The 25,022-nt window shown below is 42.7% G+C and overlaps 1 protein-coding gene across 4 annotated transcripts in view; it reads right to left on the reverse strand.

Annotated features, from left to right (window-relative positions):
- ADCY8 (adenylate cyclase 8) overlaps positions 1–25,022 on the reverse strand; it is a 318,781-nt gene that overhangs the window by 27,813 nt on the left and 265,946 nt on the right. For all 4 annotated transcript variants that reach the window (XM_056522765.1, XM_056522766.1, XM_056522764.1 and 1 more), the window contains 2 exons: positions 14,215–14,304; positions 7,178–7,350 (listed from right to left, as the gene is read on the reverse strand). In XM_056522765.1, the coding sequence (XP_056378740.1) occupies positions 7,178–7,350; positions 14,215–14,304 (263 nt within the window). The remainder of the gene's footprint in view (positions 1–7,177; positions 7,351–14,214; positions 14,305–25,022) is intronic.

Genomic DNA, 25,022 nt, shown 5'->3' on the forward strand with positions numbered 1-25,022 from the left:
CATAGAAAGCGGACTGCTGCAGGGAGATCAGACATCTTATCCCCTATCCTTTTCGAAAGGGGATAAGATGTTTTTGCCCGGAATACCCCTTTAATCCTTCCAATAATTAACAGCTGCTGAAGTTGAGTTGTTCTTTTCTGTCTGGCAACTGTGCTCTCTGCTGACACCTCTGCCTGCCTTGGGAACTGCACAGAGTAGAAGAGGTTTGCTATGGGGGATTTGCTTCTACTCTAGACAGTTCCCGAGACAGGTGTCATCAGAGAGCACTTAGACAGAAAAGAACAACTCAACTTCAGCAGCGCATAAGTACTGAAAGGATTAAGATTTTTTTTTATAGAAGTAATGTACAAATCTGTTTAAATTTCTGAAGCCAGTTGAGATATATCTATATATATATATATATATATATATATATATATACACATACTGTAAATAAAAAAAGTTTTTTTTCTGGATAACCCCTTTAAGATGCACGGGATATACATTTTACATTATGCAGGGATTCACAATAGTCTATTTTATATCATATCTACATGTACATATATATATATATATATATATATATGAAAGAAGTTACTGCAGCTGGGTAACATCTACTTCAGTGTTTCCCAACCAGTGTGCCTGCAGCTGTTGCAAAACTACAACTCCCAGCATGCCCGGACAGCCAAAGGCTGTCCGGGCATGCCGGGAGTTGTAGTTTTGCAACAGCTGGAGGCAACCTGGTTGGGAAATATGTCAAATGTTAAAGGAGTATTCCACCTCTGGGACGTCCACCTATCAGGAGAACTGGGGTCTAGTGATCCTTGTTACTTCTAACAAATTGCCAATGGTGGCAAAAAAAATGGAGGAGGAGAAGGAGAGAGCGGGTGCGATAATCCTATAAGCTATAATAGAGAGAACTGTCTGCGTTCTAAACCTGTAATCAACCTTTCCTGGGCTGTTTTATTTGCTCCAAAAAGGTCAGGAGACCCCCATTCTTCTAATGGTGGTGGGGGTCCTGGAGGTGGAATACCCCTTTGCAAATTGAACAGGGGCCAAAACCTCTGTAATTCTCTGTATTTGTGTTTCAGCTGATATTTGTTGGCTCTCGGTGAATGAGAAAACTGTCGTTTATATTCTGAGACCACAAACCTGTACATAGCTAGTCCTGTGCTCAGAAGAGAAGTGATACGATTGTATCCAGTCTATAGACAATGCTCTGTGAGCTAAACATCCTGGACTCCAGATTGATACATTGTGCTTAGCTAGTCCTGTGCTCAGCTGGGAAGTGATACATACGGTGTCCATATTAGGACATCATCAGGCGTCACACAAACCTCCGTCATGCCTCAAACCAACCTCGGTCACACCTCAGACAAACCTCCATCATGCCTCAGACGTCAGCTGATGTAAAGTTTTCCTCGATTCATAGAAAACTGAGAGCGCATGCGCAGCCCTCCGCTGGCAGCGTAGGGCTAAAGTAGTCAGCGTTAGGAGCGTAGCCCTGCACATGCGCAGCTGTTGGTACTGCTCAGAGCGCATGCTCTGCTTTCCTCCGCTACGCAGTTAACGTAGGGAGGGTGGAAAACTTTAACTGCTGTCCGGCTGACGTCTGAGGTATGACGGAGGTTTGTCTGAGAGCTGAGGGAGGTTTGTGTGACACCTGATGATGTCCTAATATGGACACCGTAGATACGATTGTATCCAGTCTATAGACAATGCTCTGTGAGCTAAACATCCTGGACCCCAGACTGATACATTGTCCATAGCTAGTCCTGATCTCAGCTGAGAAGTGATACAATTGTATCCAGTCTAGACAATGCTCTGTGAGCTAAACAGCCAGGACTCCAGACTAATACATTGTACATAGCTAGTACTGATCTCAGCTGAGAAGTGATACAATTGTATCCAGTCTAGACAATGCTCTGTGAGCTAAACATCCTAGACTCCAGACTGATACATTGTACATAGCTAGTCCTGCTCTCAGCTGAGAAGTGATACAATTGTATCCAGTCTATAGACAATGCTCTGTGAGCTAAAAATCCTGGACTCCAGACTGGTACATTGTACATAGCTAGTCCTGCTCTCAGCTGAGAAGTGATACAATTGTATCCAGTCTATAGACAATGCTCTGTGAGCTAAACATCCTGGACTCCAGACTGGTACATTGTACATAGCTAGTCCTGCTCTCAGCAGAGAAGTGATACAATGGTATCCAGTCTAGACAATGCCCTGTGAGCTTAACAGCCTGGACTCCAGACTGATACATTGTACACAGCTAGTCCTCAGCTGAGAAGTAGATGCAAATGTATGCATCCAGTCTAGGCAATGCTCTGTGAGCTAAACAGCCAGGACTTTCGAGTGATACATTGTACATAGCTGGTCCTCAGCTGAGAAGCGATACAATTGCATCCAGTCTAGACAATGCTCTGTGATGGTGTGGGTCCAGTCCATTTTTGGTTTGTGTTCTAAAACTATGATCTAAACCATAAAAGCAAGTCTACATCTGAATGGCTGAATAAAACCAAATTCAAGTTATATCCAATATAATGTGATGTTGTTCATACAGGTTATACATGAGAATCTACCAATGTTTCTTAATTGAAATGATTGTCATATCCTATATTAAGCCTTCAGAGTTATGGATTCCGGCTACCACAAACTTCATAATCTACTAAACAAAGCAGCTACAAAAAGCATATCCATATGGGCCTGATTTATTTTTACATTACTGAGGCAGCGTATCAATTTCAAATTTAACTGTGTAATTCCCAATGCCGCCTCTAGTGGCGCTGCAAGTAAATTAAACACTTGCTGCCAGGATTCCCCAGCTGATCGCTTTTTAGCTCCTGTTATTATTATTGGAGTGGAGGGGAACTCGTAACACAAATAAATTCTCCACAGAAGCCCTTTAAGGGCAGAGTCACACGTAGCGCATCCGCAGCATATTTGATGCTGTGGATGTGCTACTGCCTGTCCCTAGACTGTGCCTCCTGCTGCGCCCGTTTGTCCTGCTCGCAGCAGCAGCACGAAGATGCGCAGCTCTCCGGACATCGCGGTCGCTTCCCCTGGTGTCTGGAGTACACTGCGCATGCGCGACTCACAGCTCCCACTATGTCTGCTCGTAGTGACGAATTGCTGCTGCAACCAGGACACAAATGGGTACAGCTAGAGGCACACTTTAGGGATGGGCAGTAGCTCATCCGCAGTGTCAAATACGCTACAGATGCGCTACTTGTGACCCTACCCTAAAGCAGATTAAAAAAAAAAGAAAACTAAAGAACTGATATAAAATTATGGGGCATATCCGGCTGACATTATAGGTACAAAAGGAGTAGAACCACTTACTAAAGGGTAACTATAATTTAAAGGGGTACTCCGCTGCCCCAGCGTTCTGAACATTTTGTGCCAATCGCTTGGAGCGGGTGGCAGGGTCATGATGTCACGGCCACGCCGCCTCCCATAGACTTGCATTGAGGGGGTGTGGGGTGACATCACAAGGGGCATGGCCACGACATCACGACCCTGCTGCCCGCACCCAGCGCTCCAAACGAATGCCGGGTGCTGCACAGAGATCACAGGGGTCCCAGCGGCAGGACCCCCGAGATCAGACATATTTTGCTATATCCTTTGCATAGGGAATAAGATGTCTAGGGGCGGAGTACCCCTTTAAGTAAACTATGGCCCCTTTGTACTACTAATTTATGGGGGGTCTCTGTATCCAGACCCCAGTGCTCATTAGACTGAAGGGGCAGGTTCACCTATCTGGGCCCAATGCTCTTTCTGTTCTCAGTTTAGAACCTCTTTAAATGTAATAATGGGACAATTTACAATCTCTACAACTGCTACAATTACTATGCCAGTGTACACTCTAATTAAGCCGGACTAATTAATAAGTAGCGCACGTAAAGCTTTGTAGATGTCATTTACCAATGTGATCACCTTGTCTGGAAGTAAAGGAAAAAGAAGACAACAGATTATTGCAGAAGAATGTCTCAAGGTGACCACAGACCTAAGCCGCCATCTTAACACCCCAGACATAAACAATCAAATGTTCTGGAAGGATCAATGATTATTCGTTTAAATTCTTAAACTTTTTGGAAATTTTGACTTAATTCTCATTGTGAGGTACATGGAGACTAATGGTTGTTAAAGTGACCCTTTTTATAAAAAAAAAAAAAACATTTAACACCTGTCACAGTGACATATCAAGTTCTGATCAGTTGGGGTCTCAGTGATGAGACCACCGCAATCATTAGAACTAGCAAATTAGCACACATAACTCTCTCGAGTCAGGGAGTAAAGCTTCTCAAGAGATCATTTTCTGACTCTCAGTAAAGCGTGCTACCTCTCTCCATTGTTAAGAGACAGGGAATAAAGCGTGCTACCTCTCGAGACATTGCTAAGAGACAGGGTATAAAGCGTGCTACCTCTCGAGAAATTACTAAGAGACAGGGAATAAAGCGTGCTACCTCTCGAGAGATTGCTGAGAGTCAGGGAATAAAGCGTGCTACCTCTCGAGAGATTGCTGAGAGTCAGGGAGTAAAGGGTGCCACCTCTCGAGAGATTGCTGAGAGTCAGGGAGTAAAGGGTGCTACCTCTCGAGAGATTGCTGAGAGTCAGGGAGTAAAGGGTGCCACCTCTCGAGAGATTGCTGAGAGTCAGGGAGTAAAGGGTGCTACCTCTCGAGAGATTGCTGAGAGTCAGTGAGTAAAGGGTGCCACCTCTCGAGAGATTGCTGAGAGTCAGGGAATAAAGCGTGCTACCTCTCGAGAGATTTGCTGAGGGTCAGGGAGTGAAGCGTGCCACCTCTCGAGAGATTGCTGAGAGTCAGGGAGTGAAGCATGCTACATCTAAAGAGATTGCTGAGAGTCAGGGAGTAAAGGGTGCTACCTCTCGAGAGATTGCTGAGAGTCAGGGAATAAAGCGTGCTACCTCTCGAGAGATTGCTGAGAGTCAGGGAATAAAGCGTGCTACCTCTCGAGAGATTGCTGAGAGTCAGGGAGTGAAGCATGCCACTTCTCGAGAGATTGCTGAGATTCAGGGAATAAAGAGTGCCACCTCTCGAGAGATTGCTAAGAGTCAGGGAATAAAGCGTGCTACCTCTCGAGAGATTGCTGAGAGTCAGGGAGTGAAGCGTGCTACCTCTTGAGAAATTTGCTGAGGGTCAGGGAGGGAAGTGTGCTACCTCTCGAGATATTGCTGAGAGTCAGGGAGTAAAGCGTGCTACCTCTCGAGAGATTGCTGAGAGTCAGGGAGTGAAGCGTGCTACCTCTTGAGAAATTTGCTGAGGGTCAGGGAGGGAAGTGTGCTACCTCTCGAGATATTGCTAAGAGTCAGTGAGTAAAGGGTGCCACCTCTCGAGAGATTGCTGAGAGTCAGGGAATAAAGCGTGCTACCTCTCGAGAGATTTGCTGAGGGTCAGGGAGTGAAGCGTGCCACCTCTCGAGAGATTGCTGAGAGTCAGGGAGTGAAGCATGCTACATCTAAAGAGATTGCTGAGAGTCAGGGAGTAAAGGGTGCTACCTCTCGAGAGATTGCTGAGAGTCAGGGAGTGAAGCGTGCTACATCTCAAGAGATTGCTGAGAGTCAGGGAGTAAAGGGTGCTACCTCTCGAGAGATTGCTGAGAGTCAGGGAATAAAGCGTGCTACCTCTCGAGAGATTGCTGAGAGTCAGGGAATAAAGCGTGCTACCTCTCGAGAGATTGCTGAGAGTCAGGGAGTGAAGCATGCCACTTCTCGAGAGATTGCTGAGATTCAGGGAATAAAGAGTGCCACCTCTCGAGAGATTGCTAAGAGTCAGGGAATAAAGCGTGCTACCTCTCGAGAGATTGCTGAGAGTCAGGGAGTGAAGCGTGCTACCTCTTGAGAAATTTGCTGAGGGTCAGGGAGGGAAGTGTGCTACCTCTCGAGATATTGCTGAGAGTCAGGGAGTAAAGCGTGCTACCTCTCGAGAGATTGCTGAGAGTCAGGGAGTGAAGCGTGCTACCTCTTGAGAAATTTGCTGAGGGTCAGGGAGGGAAGTGTGCTACCTCTCGAGATATTGCTAAGAGTCAGGGAGTAAAGGGTGCTACCTCTCGAGAGATTGCTGAGAGTCAGGGAGTGAAGCGTGCTACATCTCAAGAGATTGCTGAGAGTCAGGGAGTGAAGCGTGCCACCTTACGAGAGATTGCGGATAGTCAGGGAGTGAAGCGTGCTACATCTCAAGAGATTGCTGAGAGTCAGTGAGTAAAGGGTGCCACCTCTCGAGAGATTGCAGAGGGTCAGGGAGTGAAGCGTGCTACCTCTCGAGAGATTGCTGAGAGTCAGGGAATAAGGCGTGCTACCTCTCGAGATTGCTGAGAGTCAGGGAATAAAGCGTGCTACCTCTCGAGATTGCTGAGAGTCAGGGAATAAAGCGTGCTACCTCTCGAGAGATTGCCAAGAGTCAGGGAGTGAAGTGTGCTACATCTCAAGAGATTGCTGAAAGTCACTAATAATTAGTGAAGGTCTCATCACTGAGACCCCGACTGTTCAAAACTTTTGACATGTCTCTGTGACACATCAATAGTTTTTATAAATGATAGTAACACTTTAGGAATTTAAAAAAAAAAAAAATCCTATTTTTCTTCAGTATATGGGAAAGTAGTATCTCATTGTTCTCCTTGTATACGATAAACGATAATTCTAGTAAAAACTGATGTTTCCCATTGATATTATTTATTAGGGAATCCCCCCGGATCTGAGACCACCAGGAACTGAATTAGCTTGTATGGCTGGGTCATAACCAGACAAGGTAACCACTCTGGATCTAAACCAATGGTAATGTAGACTATGAAGGGAATTGTGATCCCATTGGGCATTGATGGAGGGGCAGGATCAAAATACAATGCAATAGCAACAGCAGCGGGCAGGTTGCAGCAGAATCCCATAATTCTGTAGTGTGAATGCGTCCTAAGGCTAAGTATACATTGCGGAATCTCCGAGACAGTCCAGCAGTGACTGACTCAGCCGGCACTAGGGCCTTGAGTACATAGCCCAAAAATGGCAATATATTCCAGGTGGACTGACAGCAATGGGATTCTGCCGCACCCGAATTTCTTAGTGGAATTTCAAAGCGGAATTCTGCTCGGAAAATTCCGTAGTGTGAATGCGCCCTAACTGTGCACTCAGCTTTTAATAATTACAATAAAATCATGGAGCGAGGTGAGCCACTTACTTTCCATTGTGATGCGAATTGTCGTATCGTAAGAAGAGCGACGTGTAGATGGTTTCCGTCAGCAGGGAATATATTGCTATCATGATAAGCAGCACCGCCAGCTTCAGGACAGAGTTGAGTCGCAGGAAGACGGCGCAGGTCACCATGGCCAGAACTCCGGTGAAGACAAAGTACTGAGGACCAGAAGAAAAACAATAAGAACTTACTATATAATGTGTTCATCAGGGTGCCTCCAGCTGTTGCAAAACTACAATTCCCAGAATGCCCAGACAGCAGGTGTTCAGTTATTTCACAGGACACTGCAATACATTACTTTAGTACAAGCTATCGAGTGATCACAAAGTCAAGCCCCCCTAGGTGAGTGTTTCCAACCAGCGTGCCTCCAGCTGTTGCAAAACTACAACTCCCAGCATGCCTGGACAGCATGTGTTTTGTAATTTCACAGTACACTGCAATACATTGCAGTGTACTGTACAAGCCATTGAGTGATCAGACAGTTGAGTCCCCCTACGTGAGCGTTTCCAACCAGTGTGCCTCCAGCTGTTGCAAAACTACAACTCCCAGCATGCCGGGACAGCCTTTGGCTGTCCGGGCATGCTCTGAGTTGTAGTTTTGCAACAGCTGGAGGCACACTGAACAAATAAGTATTGCAATTGCCTTCCTGATGATACATAACAATGTGTGACCATTTAGGTGAGTGTGTCCCCCTAGGTGAATGTTTCCCAACCAAGATACCTCCAGCTGTTGCAGAACCACAACTCCCAGCATGCCTTTGGCTGTCCGGGCATTCTGGGAGTTGTAGTTTGGCAACAGCTGGAGGCCCACTGAACAAATTCTTGTTCCAATTCCCTTTCCGATGATACACAACCCCCCCCCCTTACACAGTAAAGTGAGTGTTTCCCAACCAGCGTGCCTCCAGCTGTTGCAAAACTACAACTCCCAGCATGCCCGGACAGCCTTTGTTCTAATCAGAAGACCCACATAAAGCCAATGTAAAACCTGTAGGAGGGCCCCTTACCTACCATGTGTCATTTATAATGTTGGCACCAGGGCCGGGGTGTAACTGCTATGTCTGGCATCTATATCAGATCTCACATGAACAATGTGTTTTTCCAGGAATGAAGCCTGCAGGATCCACCGCCGAGTCCTCTACAAATACGCTCGGCCGCGTTTCCAAAGCGGGTAATTTTTGCGACTATCTGTCCATTGTCCTCATGCACGGGTGCACCGGGTGACAATAACATGTTATTAGAGGCTGTGAAGTGTATGCAGATCCCTTGTGTCCTCCTGCCAGCGCCTCCTTCTTCCCTGTATTGGAGTCAGAATTTTTTCTGCAATCTCACTTGACACCCGGTGACACCTTTATATTCTGCGCTACGGAAAATTACCCCCGTACAAAGAGCCTACGGCGAATCGAAGGGCACAGATGGTTTGTCAGCAATCTCGTAGATGGCCCCATTATGGAGCATTGTCAACTAAAATTAACAAAAATAAGATGCATCTATCCCTGACTTCTTGTCTTCTGTCGAAAAATCCAGACAACCATTTGTAGCTTTTTTTTTTTCTTGAAAAGTTGGGTGACAACCTGTATGGTCATCACTGTAGCTTCAACAAGGGTTGTCAATGACTCCATAAGCTTTCCCAGACTCCTGAATGGTAAATCTGACTAGCCATGTATTGGGTACACCTGTTCCATTGCTAACACACATAGCTAATCAGCCAATCACATGGCAGACTCAATCCATTTAGGAATACAGACAGGTAAAAGGTTAAACTCCATCATTAGTATGGATATAGTTGCAGCCCCCCGTATATAGTAGTAGCAGACCCCTTTTAGGTAGTAATAGAAGCAGCCCCCTTTAGGCAGTAGAAGCAGCAGCAGCCCCCTTTAGGTAGTAGTAGCAGCAGCAGCAGCCCCTTAAGGTAGTAGTAGCAGCAGCAACCCCTTAAGGTAGTAGTAGCAGTAGTAGTAGTAGCAGCAGCAGCCCCCTTTAAGTAGTACTAGCAACTAGCAACTACTTTTTAAGTAGTAGTAGTAGCAGCAGCCCCTTTTAGGTAGTAGCAGCAGCAGCCCCCTTTAGGTAGTAGTTGCCGCAGCAGCAGCAGCCCCTTTTAGGTAGTAGTAGCAACAGACCTTTTTAAGTAGTAGTAGTAGCATCCCCTTTTAGGTAGTAGTAGCAGCCCCTTTTAGGTAGTAGTAGCAGCAGCCCCTTTTAGGTAGTAGTAGTAGCAGCCCCTTTTAGGTAGTAGTAGCAGCCCCTTTTAGGTAGTAGTAGTAGCAGCCCCTTTTAGGTAGTAGTAGCAGCCCCTTTTAGGTAGTAGTAGTAGCAGCCCCTTTTAGGTAGTAGTAGTAGCAGCCCCTTTTAGGTAGTAGTAGCAGCCCCTTTTAGGTAGTAGCAGCAGCAGCAGCCCCTTTTAGGTAGTAGTAGCAGCCCCCTTTAGGTAGTAGCAGCAGCAGCAGCAGCCCCTTTAGGTAATCGTAGCAGCAGTCCTTTTTAAGTAGTAGCAGTAGCAGCCCCTTTTTAGGTAGTAATAGCAGCCACTTTAGGTAACAGTAGTAGCAGCCCCTTTAGGTAATAGTAGGAGGCCCCTTTAGGTAATAGTAGCAGCAGCCCCCTTTAGGAAATAGTAGTAACAGCCGCCTTTAGGTAATAGTATTCGTGGCCCCAGTGGAATTTTTTTTTTTAATCAACTGGTGCCAGAAAGTTAAACAGATTTGTAAATTACTTCTATTAAAAATCTTAATCCTTCCAGTACTTATCAGCTGCTGTATGCTCCGCAGGAAGTTCTTTTCTTTTTGAATTTATTTTCTGCCTGACAACAGTGCTCTCTGCTGACACCTCTGTCCATGTCAGGAACTGTCCAGAGTAGGAGCAAATCCCCATAGCAAACCTCTCCTGCTCTGGACAGTTCCTAGAAAGGACTTGATTCAATGAGAGAACCGGCTCGCACAGCGCTGAACGACCGGGACACGGTATGGAAGATAAAAGTGGACTTTAATGACCAGGATGCACCTTTATCCTCCATACCGTGTCCTGGTCGGTCAGCGCCGTGTGAGCCGGTTCTCCTCATTGAATCCAGTCCTTTCTATTCACCTGTTCTACACAACCACCCAGGGTGAGCAGTCATAATCAGTATTACCCTATGGAGTGCTTGTTCTTTCACTTATGGACAGTTCCTGAAATGGACAGAGGTGTCAGCAGAGAGCACTGTAGTCAGGCAGAAAAGAAATTCAAAAAGAAAAGAGCTTCCTTTGTAGTATACAGCAGTTGATAAGTACTGGAAGGATTAAGATTTTTTTATAGAAGTAATTTACAAATCTATTTAACTTTCTGGCACAAGTTGATTTAAAAAAAAATAGTTTTCCACCGGAGTACCCCTTTAACGCTGTGAGAGTACAAGACAAAAAAAAATGTATATGGCCCCCACATAGTCCACAGCATGGCTTCTATTCTGTCTTCTCCTCCAGTCTGTGACATCTGTGTTCTAAGATGACGGGAGTGGCCACTGGTGTGGTCTTCTGCTGCTGTTGCCCATCTGCTTCAAGGTTGGATGTGTTGTGCATTCAGAGATGGTATCCTGCATACCTTGGTTGTAACCAGTGGTTATATGAGTTACTGACTGTTGCCTTTTTGTCATCTCGAACCGTTCTGCCCATTCTCCTTTGACATAATCAAGTCATTTCCATCCACACAACCGCCGCTCACTGGACAGTTTCTCATTTTTGGACCATTCTCTGTAAACTCTAGAGATGGTTGTGCGGGATAATCCCAGTAGATCGTCTGGTACCAACAACCATACCATGGTCAGGGTCACTTACATCCCCTTTCTTCCCCATTGTGATGCTCGGCTTGAACTTCAGAAAGTTGTCTTGTGAGTGTTTAAAGGGGTACTCCACTGGAAAAACATTTATTTTATTTTTTTTATCAACTGGTGCCAGAAAGTTAAACAGATTTGTAAATTACTTCTAATCCTTCCAGTACTTATTAGCTGCAGTTATGATCCACAGGAAGTTCTTTTCTTTTTGAATTTCCTTTCTGCCTGACCACAGTGCTCTCTGCTGACACCTCTGTCCATTTAAGGAACTGTCCAGAGCAGGATGGGTTTTCTATGGGGATTTGCTCCTGCTATGGACAGTTCCTAAAATGGACAGAGGTGTCAGCAGAGAGCACAGTGGTCAGGCAGAAAGGAAATTCAAAAAGAGAAGAACTTCCTGTGGAGCATACAGCAGCTGAGAAGTACTGGAAGGATTAAGATTTTATAATAGAAATAATTTACTAATCTTATTGAGAAAATGGGTAAGTGCAGCTCACAGCAAAATATGCAAGGATAACTGAGATATTCTCTCACCTTAAGAGAATTAGAACAGAAACAGTAGAAAAAAAGGGGATATTCAATCCTCAGCAGTCTAACCATAAATAGGAAATACGATGGAAAAAAGTGGAAAAAACACAGATTTCCAGATCTAATTCGAATATGAGTTAAAGGGGTTATCCAGGAAAAAACTTTTTTTTTATATATCAACTGGCTCTAGAAAGTTAAACAGATTTGTAAATTACTTCTATTAAAAAATCTTAATTATTTCAGTACTTATGAGCTTCTGAAGTTGAGTTGTTCTTTTCTGTCTAAGTGCTCTCTGATGACACGTGTCTCGGGAACCGCCCAGTTTAGAAGAGGTTTGCTAGGGGGATTTTCTTCTAAACTGGGCGGTTCCCGAGACACGTGTCATCAGAGAGCACTTAGACAGAAAAGAACAACTCAACTTCAGAAGCTCATAAGTACTGAAAGGATTTTAAAAAAATGTATAGAAGTAATTTACAAATCTGTTTAACTTTCTGGAGCCAGTTGATATATAAAAAAAAGTTTTTCCTGGATAACCCCTTTTAATACATGATCAATATCCCAAACATATAAAATCACAGCCGCAGGGCGCTACGGCTGTGTTGCACAGATATAAAAGATCACCAATATAGTAAATAATAGGCCTGGAGAGAAAATAAATAAAGCCAATTTTAGGGGTGTAAAAATAAAATAAATTAAACCTGTAAAAAGTTAAAAGAAAAGATGCAAAAAAAAAGTAGCAGTATATAAAATTGACAATTCCTGATGATATCAAAGAATGTTATAGCCAGTCCTGAAAAAAATGTAGCACAAGTCCTGGTGAAAAGAGAGTATGCAACAATGAACAACAATGATATCAAGTAAAGTAGGAGGAGTAAAAATGGGGGGTATTTTGAAACAGGACAACGCGTTTCGGCGCTCGCTGGCGCCTTCCTCAGGTCCACAATCATAAATTTGTGTAGTCCTAGCCGGAGTTCCTGCGGGCGGGCTCGCCCGCAGGAACTCTGGCTAGGACTACACAAATTTATGATTGTGGACCTGAGGAAGGCGCCAGCGAGCGCCGAAACGCGTTGTCCAGTTTTTACTTCTTGACTTCTTTTTTCAATAAAAGTTAGTCCTGCACAAGTGCTGGCTCATACCGTTTCTTGACTTCAACCATCGCCATCTGACAGTAGCGCTCTCAAAATACCCCCCATTTTTACTCCTCCTACTTTGCATTCTTGTCCGTCCCCCTCGGGAAGAAGGAATCATAAGGGGTGAGAGCAGCAGACTGTCGCCATTCCTTCTCACCACCATTGTGTACTATTGACTCAAGGTCAGTACGCCACCTTAGGTGTTGGTGGCGGGTATTTTCATTTTCACTTTTCCATAAAATACCACACAGGGAGCGCCCCATTGTTTTTTCTCCTCCTTTACACCAATGATATAAAGTAACAGTTCCCGATTGTTTCCGGGAAATATATTGTAGCCAGTCCTAGAAATATATCTGTAACAAAAGTCCTGATGAAAAAAGGTCCTAATGATAGAAGGGATTATATATGACAATATCAGCAAGCAGAGTTCCATCCAGGGACCACCAGCAGCAGAGTTGACACGTCAGGAACTGTCCAGAGTAGCCTAGGTTTGCTATGGGGATTTTCTCCTGCTCTGGACATTTCCTGACATGGGCATCAGGTGTCAGCAGAGAGCACTGTGGACAAGACAAAAAATACATTCAAAAAGAAAAGAATTTCCTTTGTAGCACACAGCTGCTAAAAAGTACTGGAAGGATAAAGATTTTTTAATAGAATTAATTTACAAATCTGTCTGACTCCCAACGTGTCAACTCTTCTGTTGTCCCTGCATGGAACTCTGCTTGCTGATATTGTCCTATATAATCCCTTCTATCATTAGGACCTTTTTTCATCAGGACTTTTGTTACAGATACACTTCTATTTCTAGGACTGGCTACAATATATTTCCCTGAAACAATCGGGAACTGTTACTTGATATCATTGTCGTTCATTGTTGCATACTCTCTTTTCACCAGGACTTGTGGTCCATTTTTTTCAGGACTGGCTATAACATTCTTTGATATCATCAGGAATTGTCAATTTTATATACTGCTACTTTTTTTTTTTTGCATCTTTTCTTTTTTCTTTTTACAGATTTAATTTACCGTATTTAATTTTTTACACCCCCTAAAATTGGCTTTATTTATTTTCTCTCCAGGCTTATTATTTACTACATTGGTGATCTTTTATATCTGTGCAACACAGCCGTAGGGCCCTGCAGCCCTGTGATTTTATATCTTTGTGATATTGATTATATATTAAATCATATTCGAATTACATCTGGAAATCTGTGTTTTTTTCCACTTTTGAACCATCCATCCAACGGTTAGACTGCTGAGGACTGAGTATCCCCCTTTTTTTTTCTAATTTACAAATCTGTTGAACTTTCTGGAACAAGTTGATAAAAATTTTTTTTTCCAGTAGAGTACCCCTTTAAGGGTGAGTGATCTACTGCTGCATAGCTGGGCTAAATTGCTAAACCGGTGTTTCCCAAACAGGGTGCCACCAGCTGTTGCAAAACTACAACTTCCAGCCTGCCCGGACAGCAGAAGGCTGTCCGGGCATGCTGGGAATTGTAGTTTTGCAACAGCTGGAGGCACCTTGGTTGGAAAAGAGACCACAGATGGTGAGGACTTCACTTACCTCGGGGTAGAAGCAGATGTCGGTGATGGAGGCCGAAGAGTTGTAGGTCTGATTTTTTGAGGTAATTGATTTATCGAAATCACACCAAAGCTGAAAAAGAGACAAGGAAGATAATAAAAATAGGCGCAAACTAGAGTAAAAGTAAAGAAGAAGGGACAATTCGGGATCACTGAATACCTGCAAAAAGTTTATCATATGTTCCGTCGTTCATACCTCCAAAGTATCTGTCCACACTTTTGACCCAAATCCCTCTGCCTCCTCTATTCCCTGAATGGTGTTACATCTGGTCTGGGTTCTTAAATGGGCACTGTCATTAAAACAAATGTTTGCTATTGCACTCCTTATGGTAAATAAAAAATCTTTCTAATGCACTTTGTTTAAAAAAAACATTTAGTTTTCAATGTTTTATTTCTGTTTAAAAAAGCTGCCACTAGGTGTCTCCCTACTTGTCCAGAGCACATTTCCCCTTATCTCTTGCACAGGCTTTGGACTCCTGCTGGCGTCCAAAATCAGGAAATGCAGCCTGGAGTGCTAAGGATGGGGGGGGGGGGTCTGTTATGGAATCTATATAAATTTAGGGGTCTGGTCTGCAGTCGACATATATGTAGAGGGTTTGGTCTGGGGTCTAAATATATTTAAGGGTCTAGTTTAGGGTCTAAATATATTTTTAGGGCTCTGGTCTAGGGTCAAAATATATTTAGGGGTCTGGTATGTGGTCTAAAAATATTTAGGAGTCTAACCTGTGGTCTAAATATACTTAGAAGTCTGTTCTGGAGTCCAAATATATTTAAAGGGGTATTCCGGTGGGCGGCAGCAGGGGTAATAACATTACGGCCCCGCCCCTCATGCTGACACCCCCTGAATGCAAGTCTATGGGAGGGGGCGTGGCAGGCACCACGCCCCCTCCCATAGACTTGCATTGAGGGGGTGTGGCGTGACATCACTAGGGGCATGGCCTTGACGTCATGAACCCCGTTGCCTGCATCCAGCATTCTAAACGAAGGCCCGGTGCTGCACAGAGATGGCCCGGGGTCCCAGCTTCAGAACCCCCCTGATCACCCCTTTTAAAGTTTTCCCAAACAAGTTCATATTTTGATCTCTAAATTTGTGGGAAAAAAAATTAATCTTGGCCTGTACACAGAAAGATTTGGGTCAGAAATCTGCTCCATTTTGTCCAAAAATAAATGTTGGTTAAAAATATCTAATTAAGAGACCATAGCCACCATTTATATTTCATAAACAACAATAAAAGTTGCTAATTTTGGAAAATTTTCATTAAATTTGCGTCTTACTAAGCATATTCTGTTTAGAATATTTTGGTTTATGGCCTAATTTTTGCTACAGAATTTTTATCTTTCAATTTTTTATTTAAATATTTTATTGTTTTGTAGCAAAGAACACATTTGTGCAATTTCATATGGCATTTCTATCACTTTTTTATTTATTTATTTCTTACCCCTGTGGCCTGTATTACAATCCGACCTCCTGTCTCAGCACTTAGAAGGAATATTGTATTTCTTCTTTATTAAGCTCCAATCCATTATAACATTTTATTGCTGATATTCGAAAATGAAATTGTATTATCAGTGAGGCGGGATTTAAAGCGCAGGCAGCTTTTATTGTGCTCTCTATACAAACTATATAAATGAATAATTGTGATCAGGAGCGTTTTGATATATATATTTTTTTACTGCTGCACTAAGTACTTTTGCCTTCACGATCAATATAGTGATTGGTTTGTGCATCTGGTCCATTATTCCTTTTACTCGGTGAAATTTTGAAGTGGAGAAGGTTTAACAAGTTTCTATACATGGAATTTCATCAGTGTAAATATTTCAAGAGACCTTCATATGTGAAGATGTTTTCTCCACATAAAAGGCCCTAGAAACCAATGTATAAAAAGTATAAAAATAGATCCAAATGTACAAAGAGAAAGAAGAACACTTAAGGAGATGACTAAGAGAGTAGCATACTCTAGAAACACGTATAAAATAAATTTTGTTTATTTTATTATTCCTTGTCCGAAATCAGTCTTTAACCTGTTACCAGCTGGTTAGCGCCCTGAAGCATCTTCCTTTTAAAGATTCTTCTGGATCATCTCTACAACCATTAGAGTATATAAAATAAGACACAACTCTATATAAAATAAGACAAAACTCTTAAAGGTGTTGTCTGTCAAAAACAACCTGTGTATGGTGTCGAAAAGTATAATAAAGCAACTTACTAATGTAATTTTATGAGTCATAGTGCAGAGATCTTTCATATCAGATGTCCCCTCTTTCCTGTAAGCTGTAACGTCACCTCACAGGCTCTGTCAGAGTATCTCCTCCTCTCCCTTCCCCTCCTGTCAGCATGGGATAGACCAGTCATGTGCAGTGGGGAGCTGGTATTACTGCTCATTAGATTCATGAATTTTTAGATAAGGCAGCAGGAAGTCTTTCTCAGCCAAAATAGATTCTGCCAGAACGGGCTCATTGCTGCAAGTCGTCTGAAAGGTATGGCAGGCCTTTGCTTTCTTTCACAATTATTAATTTCAATAAAATCCATACATATGTGTTGGAATCGGTATTCTGGGGTTGGAAATTTGCCTTTCATTGGTCTAATACCCCTTGTTGGATTGTGTCTTACACACAGTCCTGGGAAAAAAAGTCTGGGAACTCACCCAAGTTTTCCACTTAAAGGGGTACTAGACATCTTATACCCTATCCAAAGGATAAGGGATAAGATGTCTGATCCCGGGGGTCCCGCCGCTGAGGACCCCCACGTCCTCCCTGCTGCACCTAGCTTTCATTTAGCGTTGGGTGCCGCACTGGAGGCTCGTGACGTCACGACCCCTCAATGCAAGTCTATAGGAGGGGGCGTGACAGCCATCACACCCCCTTCCATAGAATTGTATTGAGGGGGCATTACTGTGACATCACGAGCCTCTGCCCCGCATTACCAGTCATCTGGCACGGAGCGAAGCTCGCTACGTGCACCGGATGTCTGGGGTTCCGCAGCCGAGATCGCGGGGGTCCTTATCACCTATACTTTGGATAGGGGATAAGATGTCTAGGGGCAGAGTACCCCTTTAAGGGCTGGTCCTGCAGGACTCCTGCGAATGGGAACTGCGTTCCCGCAGTGGAAAAAGTGCAGGAACTCCGTTCCCATGAGTTCCTGCAGGACTTTAGCCCTGGTCTTACACATATCAGACATTGGGAACTAAAGTTTTTTGAGTAGTTTGTGAAACTGTATGCCGTGCATATGAGTTCTATTAGTGCTCCCATCCCTCCTCTTGAGACATGGGTTAAACCATGTATCAATACTGCTGCATAATTGAACAGGGACTTGGGCAAAACTAATTTGTCAGGTGATCTGCATATGCCATTAATTATCTTACAGCAATACAAGCTTCACCATTCACATCAGTGGTCTTGTCTTGTGCTGATGAGAGGGGAGAGGAGGGACAGGAACTCTCTGCATTAAGAGCCTGTGATGTTCAGTCACAGCTTACAAGGTAGAGAGCATAGCTGATTTACAGTCATGGACATAAATGTTGACACCCCTGAAATTTTTCAAGAAAATTAAGTATTTCTCACAGAAAAGGATTGTAGTAACCCATGTTTTGCTATACACATGTTTATTCCCTTTGTGTGTATTGGAACTAAACCAAAAAGGTAGAAAGAAAAAGCACATAGGACATAATGTCACCAAACTCCAAAAATGGGCTGGACAAAATTATTGGCACCTTTTCAAAATTGTGGAAAAATAAGATAGTTTCAAGCATGTGATGCTCCTTTAAACTCACCTGGGGCAAGTAACAGATATGGGCAATATAAAAATCACACCTGAAAGCAGATAAAAATGAGAGAGAACTGTCTGAGGACTTGAAAACCAAATTGTGGAAAAATGTGAACAATCTCAAGGTTACAAGTCCATCTCCAGAGATCTAGATTTGCTTTTGTCCACAGTGCGCAACATTATCAAAAAGTTTGCAAACCATGGCACTGTAGCTAATCTCCCTGGGCGTGGACATACGAGAAAAATTGATGAAAGGTGTCAACGCAGGATAGTGCGGATGGTGGATAAGCAGCCCCAAACAAGTTCCAAAGATATTTAAGCTGTCCTGCAGGCTCAGGGAGCATTAGTGTCAGCACAAACTATCCGTCGACACTTAAATGAAATGAAAGCTATGGCAGAAGACTACATTTGTGGACAGATGAGACCAAGATACAGCTTTTTGGTAAAACACATCATTCCAAAAACAGAATGAGGCCTACAAAGAAAAGAACACAGAACCTACAGTGAAATATGGTAGAGGTCAATGATGTTTTGGGTTGTTTTGCTGCCTCTAGCACTGGGGGCCTTGAATGTACAAGGCATCATGAAATCTGAGGATTACCAATGGATTTTGTGTCGCACTGTTCAGCCCAGTGTCAGAAAGCTGGGTTTGCGTCCGAGATCTTGGGTCTTCCAGAAGGACAATGACCCCAAACATACGTCAAAAAGCCCCAGAAATGGATGGCAACAAAGCGCTGGAGAGTTCTGAAGTGTCAGCAATGAGTCCAGATCTAAATCCCATTGATCACCTGTGGAGAGATCTTAAAATTGCTGTTGGGAAAAGGCGCCTTCCAATAAGAGAGACCTGGAGCAGTTTGCAAAGGAAGAGTGGTCCAACATTCCGACTGAGAGGTGTAAGAAGCTTATTGATGGTTATAGGAAGTGACTGACTTCAGTTATTTTTTCCAAAGGGTGTGCAACCAAATACTAAGTTAAGGGTGCCAATAATTTTGTCATTGTCCAGCCCATTTTTGGAGTTTGGTGACATTATGTCCAATTTGTTTTTCTTCCTCCCTTTTTTGGTTTAGTTCCAATACACACAAAGGGAATAAACATGTGTATAGAAAAACATGTGTTACTGCAATCCTTTTCTGTGAGGAATACTTAATTTTCTTGAAAAATTTCAGGGTGCCAACATTTACGGCCATGACTGTAGAAGACCTGTGCACTATGGCTCATAACATTATATGAGAAAGTTGCTCAGTTATACTTTTGACACCATACACAGGTTGTTTCTTTTGCTGGACACCCCCATTTAACCTGATGAACTTGGACTATATTGGAAGTATAAAAATCACATGTATCACAGAATTGAATTTTGCACTTAGCCTTTGGCTTTCCGGGCATGCTGGGAGCTGGAGTTTATAACAGTTGGAGACAGACTGGAAAACACTAACTTAGCCACCACAATCACTTCTTATTACTTTTCAAAGTTTATTAGAAAAGTAGGAAATTTTTAAACAAATTTGTTTCATATCTTGGCACATTTTCCATTTTTTTTATTTGAATAATCTTGTTTGCATATGTTTGCTCAAAAGATAACCCTAGGGGCAATATTCAAGGGGTTATCCAGGAAAAAACTTTTTTTTATATATATATGCTGTCACGCCCCCTCCCATAGGCTTGCATTGAGGGGGCGGAGCGTGACATCACACGGGGGCGGAGCCGTGACGTCACAATGCTCCATCCCCGTGATTGCCAGTAATCAGATCCGGAGCAAACATGCTCCGGGGACTCATTCTAACAGGGTGCTGCGGGCAAGATCACAGGGGTCCCCAGCGACGGGACCCCCGCGATCAGGCATCTTATCCCCTATCCTTTGGATAGGGGATAAGATGTCTTAGCACCGGAGTACCCCTTTAACTTAGTAAACCAGTTTATAAAAATACCCCTGCCAAGGTTGTTGGGGTCAAAACTCATAAGAGGAATGGGGACAGTTCACATTATGTGCAGTTTTTATGCTTTTTCTTATTCAAAGTTTTTTGGAGAACTTTGCCATGAGGAGAAAGTGATTTGACTTATATTCACAACTGAGGTGTTTTATGATGATTTGAAGGTGTATAACTACTATATATCCTGATCCTATAGAGAAAGCAGCAGTATACAGATAGTGCTGGAATGGAGGTGTATAACTACTATATATCCTGATCCTATAGAGATAGCAGCAGTATTCAGATAGAGCTGGAATGGAGGTGTATAACTACTATATATACTGATCCCATAGAGATAGCAGCAGTATACAGATGAAGCTAGGAGGGGAGGGGGTGTGGGAGCTCCCAGGAGGGATCTGATAGGTGATGATGTCATCCTGTAGTTCACAGGAAGTCAGCTGATCCAGAACTGACCACTTCCTCTGACACATTAAGCACTTAAACTGATGATCCAGTTACAACATGAAGAGAATTATGATACAGTGGGTATAACAGAGACTTGGTTGGACGAGAGCTGTGACTGGGCGGTCAACATACAGGGATATAGTCTATTCAGGAAGGATCGGACAAAACAGAAAGGGGGAGGAGTTTGTCTTTATGTAAAGTCCAGTCTGAAGGCCGCACAACGGGAGGATATATGGAAGGGAAACGATAATGTGGAGTCATCATGGGTAGAAATATATGGAGATAAAAATAAAACATTTCTGATAGGGGTTTGTTATAAGCCACCAAACATAATGGAAGAGGCAGAAGATCAATTACTGAGGCAAATAAACAAGGCAGCAAATCAGAATGAGGAGATAATAATGGGGGACTTTACCTATCCTGATATAAACTGGGAGACTGAGTCCTGTGAATCTCATAAAGGAAACAGGTTTCTGACTATAGCTAAAGACAATTATCTGTCCCAAATGGTGAAGGGCCCGACCAGAGGGGGCGCCCTACTAGACTTAATATTAACCAACAGACCTGACCAGAGGGGGCACCCTACTAGACTTAATATTAACCAACAGACCAGACAGAGTAACTAATGTACAAGTAGAAGGACACCTAGGGAATAGTGATCATAATATAATACATTATAACTTGTTCTTCAATAAGGGAATCTCTCGAGGGGCCACAAAAACAACGAACTTCAGGAAGGCAAAGTTCGATCAACTCAGAGAAGCCCTTAACAATATAAAATGGGATAATGTCCTCAAAAATATAAATACTGACACTAAATGGGAGACTTTTAAACATATGTAAAATTCTCACTGCAACACCTTATGGTAATAAAAGAGTCAGGAATAAAAGAAATCCAATATGGATGAATAAACATGTTAAGGGGGCAATAAATGAAAAAAATAAAGCATTTAAACTACTAAAACAGGACGGCGGTGAAGAAGCATTAAAAGCTATAGAGAAAATATAAAATATGTAAAAAATCTGATAAAAGCCGAAAAATAGAGACAGAAAGACTCATTGCCAAAGAGAGTAAAATGAGCACCAAAATGTTCTTTAACTATATAAATAGCAAAAAAGTAAAAAATTTAAGTGTTGGCCGTTTAAAAAATGATGAGGAAGAAATTATAAACGAGGATCAGGAAAAAGAAAATATATTAAACTAATTCTTCTCCACTGTATTCACCAAGGAAAATGAAATGCCAGGTGAAATACAGCGAGATAAGGTAAACTCCCCAGTACAGGTCACTTGTCTAACCCAGGAAGAAATACAGGTCACCTGTCCAATCCAGGAAGAAGTACAGTGCCGCCTACAAAAAATCTAAATAGACAAATCGCCAGGTCCAGATGGCATTCATCCCCGAGTTCTAAAGGAATTAAGTAATGTACTAGACAGACCCCTATTAAATGTTATCATTTAATATTCAGGGACTCTATAGTAACAGGGACTGTTCCCCAGGACTGGCGCATGGCAAATGTGGTGCCAATATTTAAAAATGGGTCAAAAGGTGACCCCGGGAGTTATAAACCTGTTAGTTTAACCTCTGTTGTATGTAATTGTTTGAGGGTTTTCTAAGAGATGCTTTTTTGGAGTATCTTGATAAAAATAAATGTATGACCCCATATCAGCATGGCTTTATGAGGGATCGGTCCTGTCAAACTAACCTGATCAGCTTTTATGAGGAGGTGAGCTCCAGACTGGACCAAGGGGAATCTCTGGATGCCATATATCTGGATTTTTCTAAAGAATTTGATACGGTGCCACATAAAAGGTTGGTGCATAAAATGAGAAGGATGGGGCTGGGGGAGAATGTGTGTAAGTGGGTAAGTAACTGTCTCAGTGATAGGAAACAGAGGGTTGTTATAAATGGTACTTATTCTGATTGGGTGACTGTTACTAGTGGGGACCACAGGGGTCAGTCTTGGGTCCTGTTCTATTTAATATATTCATTAATGACCTTGTAGAGGGGTTGAATAGTAAAGTAGCAATCTTTGCAGATGATACTAAACTCTGTAAAGTGGTAAACACTATAGAGGGCAGTGCACTGTGTATAGTAGATAACACTATAGAGGACAGTGCACTGTGTATAGTAGATAACACTATAGAGGACAGTGCACTGTTACAAATGGATCTGGATAGGTTGGAGGTTTGGGCTGAGAAGTGGCAGATGAGGTTCAACACTGATAAATGTAAGATAATGCACATGGGGAGGAAAAATCCGGGCTGGGATTATGTATTAAATGGGAGAACACTTGGGACGACTGATGTGGAAAAGGACCAGGGAGTCTTAGTTAACAGTAAATTTAGCTGTAGTGACCAGTGTCGGGGCAGCTGCTGCCAAGGCAAATAAAATCATGGGGTGCATAAATAGGGGCATAGATGCCCACAACAAGGAAATAATTCTACCGCTGTACAAATCACTAGTCAGACCACACATAGAATACTGTGTACAGTACTGGTCAGACCACACATGGAATACTGTGTACAGTACTGGTCAGACCACACATAGAATACTGTGTACAGTACTGGTCAGACCACACATAGAATACTGTGCACAGTACTGGTCAGACCACACATAGAATACTGTGTACAGTACTGGGCACCAGTGTACAAGAAAGATATAATGGAGCTGGAGAGGGTTCAAAGACGGGCAACAAGAGTAATAAGGGGAATGGGAGGACTACAGTACCCAGAAAGATTATCAGAATTAGGGTTATTTAGTTTAGAAAAAAGAAGGCTTAGGGGCGACCTAATATCTATGTATAAATATATCAGGGGACCGTACAGAGATCTCTCCCATGATCTATTTATACCCAGGACTGTATCTATAACAAGGAGGCATCCTCTACATCTAGAGGAAAGAAGGTTTCTACACCAGCACAGATGGGGGTTCTTTACTGTAAGAGCAGTGAGACTGTGGAATTTTCTCCTGAGGAGGCGGTCATGGTGAACTCTGTAAAAGAATTTAAAAGGGGTCTGGATGCATTTTTGGAGAGTAATAATATTGCTGGTTATGTATATTAGAATTATAGGGACAGAAGATTGATCCAGGGAATTATTCTGATTTGGAGTCGGGAAGGAATTTTTACCTCTAGTATGAGGGTTTTTTTGCCTTCCTCTGGATCAACTCAGTAGGGACTCATTAGGGATATAGGTTCAACTTGATGGACTCTGGTCTTTTTTCAACCTTATGAATTATGTAACATAAATGCACCTATGCTGGAATTATACACATGGAGCTGTAGGACTTACAATGGTGTGTATGATATGGGTAAAAAATAACAAAAATAAACCCTGGAGTGCTTTTTTAAGAAAGGAAAAAGACCAATTCCAAAGCATCATAGAGCCTCATAATGATAATATATCTCACAAATCTACATTGTTGCTTTACACCTACCTACCTACCCACCTACCTAACTACCGATGTTATTCTGACATTACCGTACTCTTGTAATTGAACTTTCCTGTTTTAATTCAAAGACCCATTGACTCGGCGGCACCACCACATCTCCGGTGAACATATAGGTGATGGATTTGTGACTTGTGTCTACACAGTTACTCCTGTGATTATAGCTGCATGTGGAGAAGTGCGTAACCTTATCAAAAAGCAATATATGGGGATTTATTTTCTTAGAAAGAACTAAAGTACAATCGGATTTAGAAAGGAGCTTGGTACATAACCCAATATTAACCTCTAATATCTGTCAACGTAAAGGCAGATTCAATTTACTATGTGATGCCGAGAAGAACAGAAAACACTGTAGTAATAAAGTTCTGCAAGGGAGAGAAGGCTCCAAAACAGGAAAACCGATTAAGGGCGAGCCAGATATTTTATATATTTTATATTACTGAACACTAGAACAGTGTTTCTCAAGCTCGGTCCCCAAGACCCTCCAGCAGGTCATGTTTTCAGGATTTCCTTAGTCTTTCACAGGTGATATAACTGTGTGATGCCTGATCCACTGACCAGAATTATATCTCCTGTGAAAGACTAAGGAAATCCTGAAAACATGACCAGTTGGGGGGTCTAGAGGACCGCGCTTGAGAAACACTGCACTAGAGGAATATATCCCCACAGCAGACGCTCACCTGTGGACAACATTTTCCAGATCACACAAAAAATGTATCTACATAAAGAGTCACTTTGTAAAAACAATACATTACATTACTTATCCTGTACTGATCCTGAGTTCTATCCTGTATTATACTCCAGAGCTGTACTCACTATTCTGCTGGTGAGGTCACTGTGTACATACATTACATTACTTATCCTGTACTGATCCTGAGTTATATCCTGTATTATAATCCAGAGCTGTACTCACTATTCTGCTGGTGAGGTCACTGTGTACATACATTACATTACTTATCCTGTACTGATCCTGAGTTATATCCTGTATTATACTCCAGAGCTGTACTCATTATTCTGCTGGTGAGGTCACTGTGTACATACATTACATTACTTATCCTGTACTGATCCTGAGTTATATCCTGTATTATACTCCAGAGCTGTACTCACTATTCTGCTGGTGGGGTCACTGTGTACATACATTACATTACTTATCCTGTACTGATCCTGAGTTATATCCTGTATTATACTCCAGAGCTGTACTCAC

Source organism: Hyla sarda, chromosome 5 (genome assembly GCF_029499605.1).
Source record: "Hyla sarda isolate aHylSar1 chromosome 5, aHylSar1.hap1, whole genome shotgun sequence".
NCBI lineage: Eukaryota > Metazoa > Chordata > Amphibia > Anura > Hylidae > Hyla > Hyla sarda.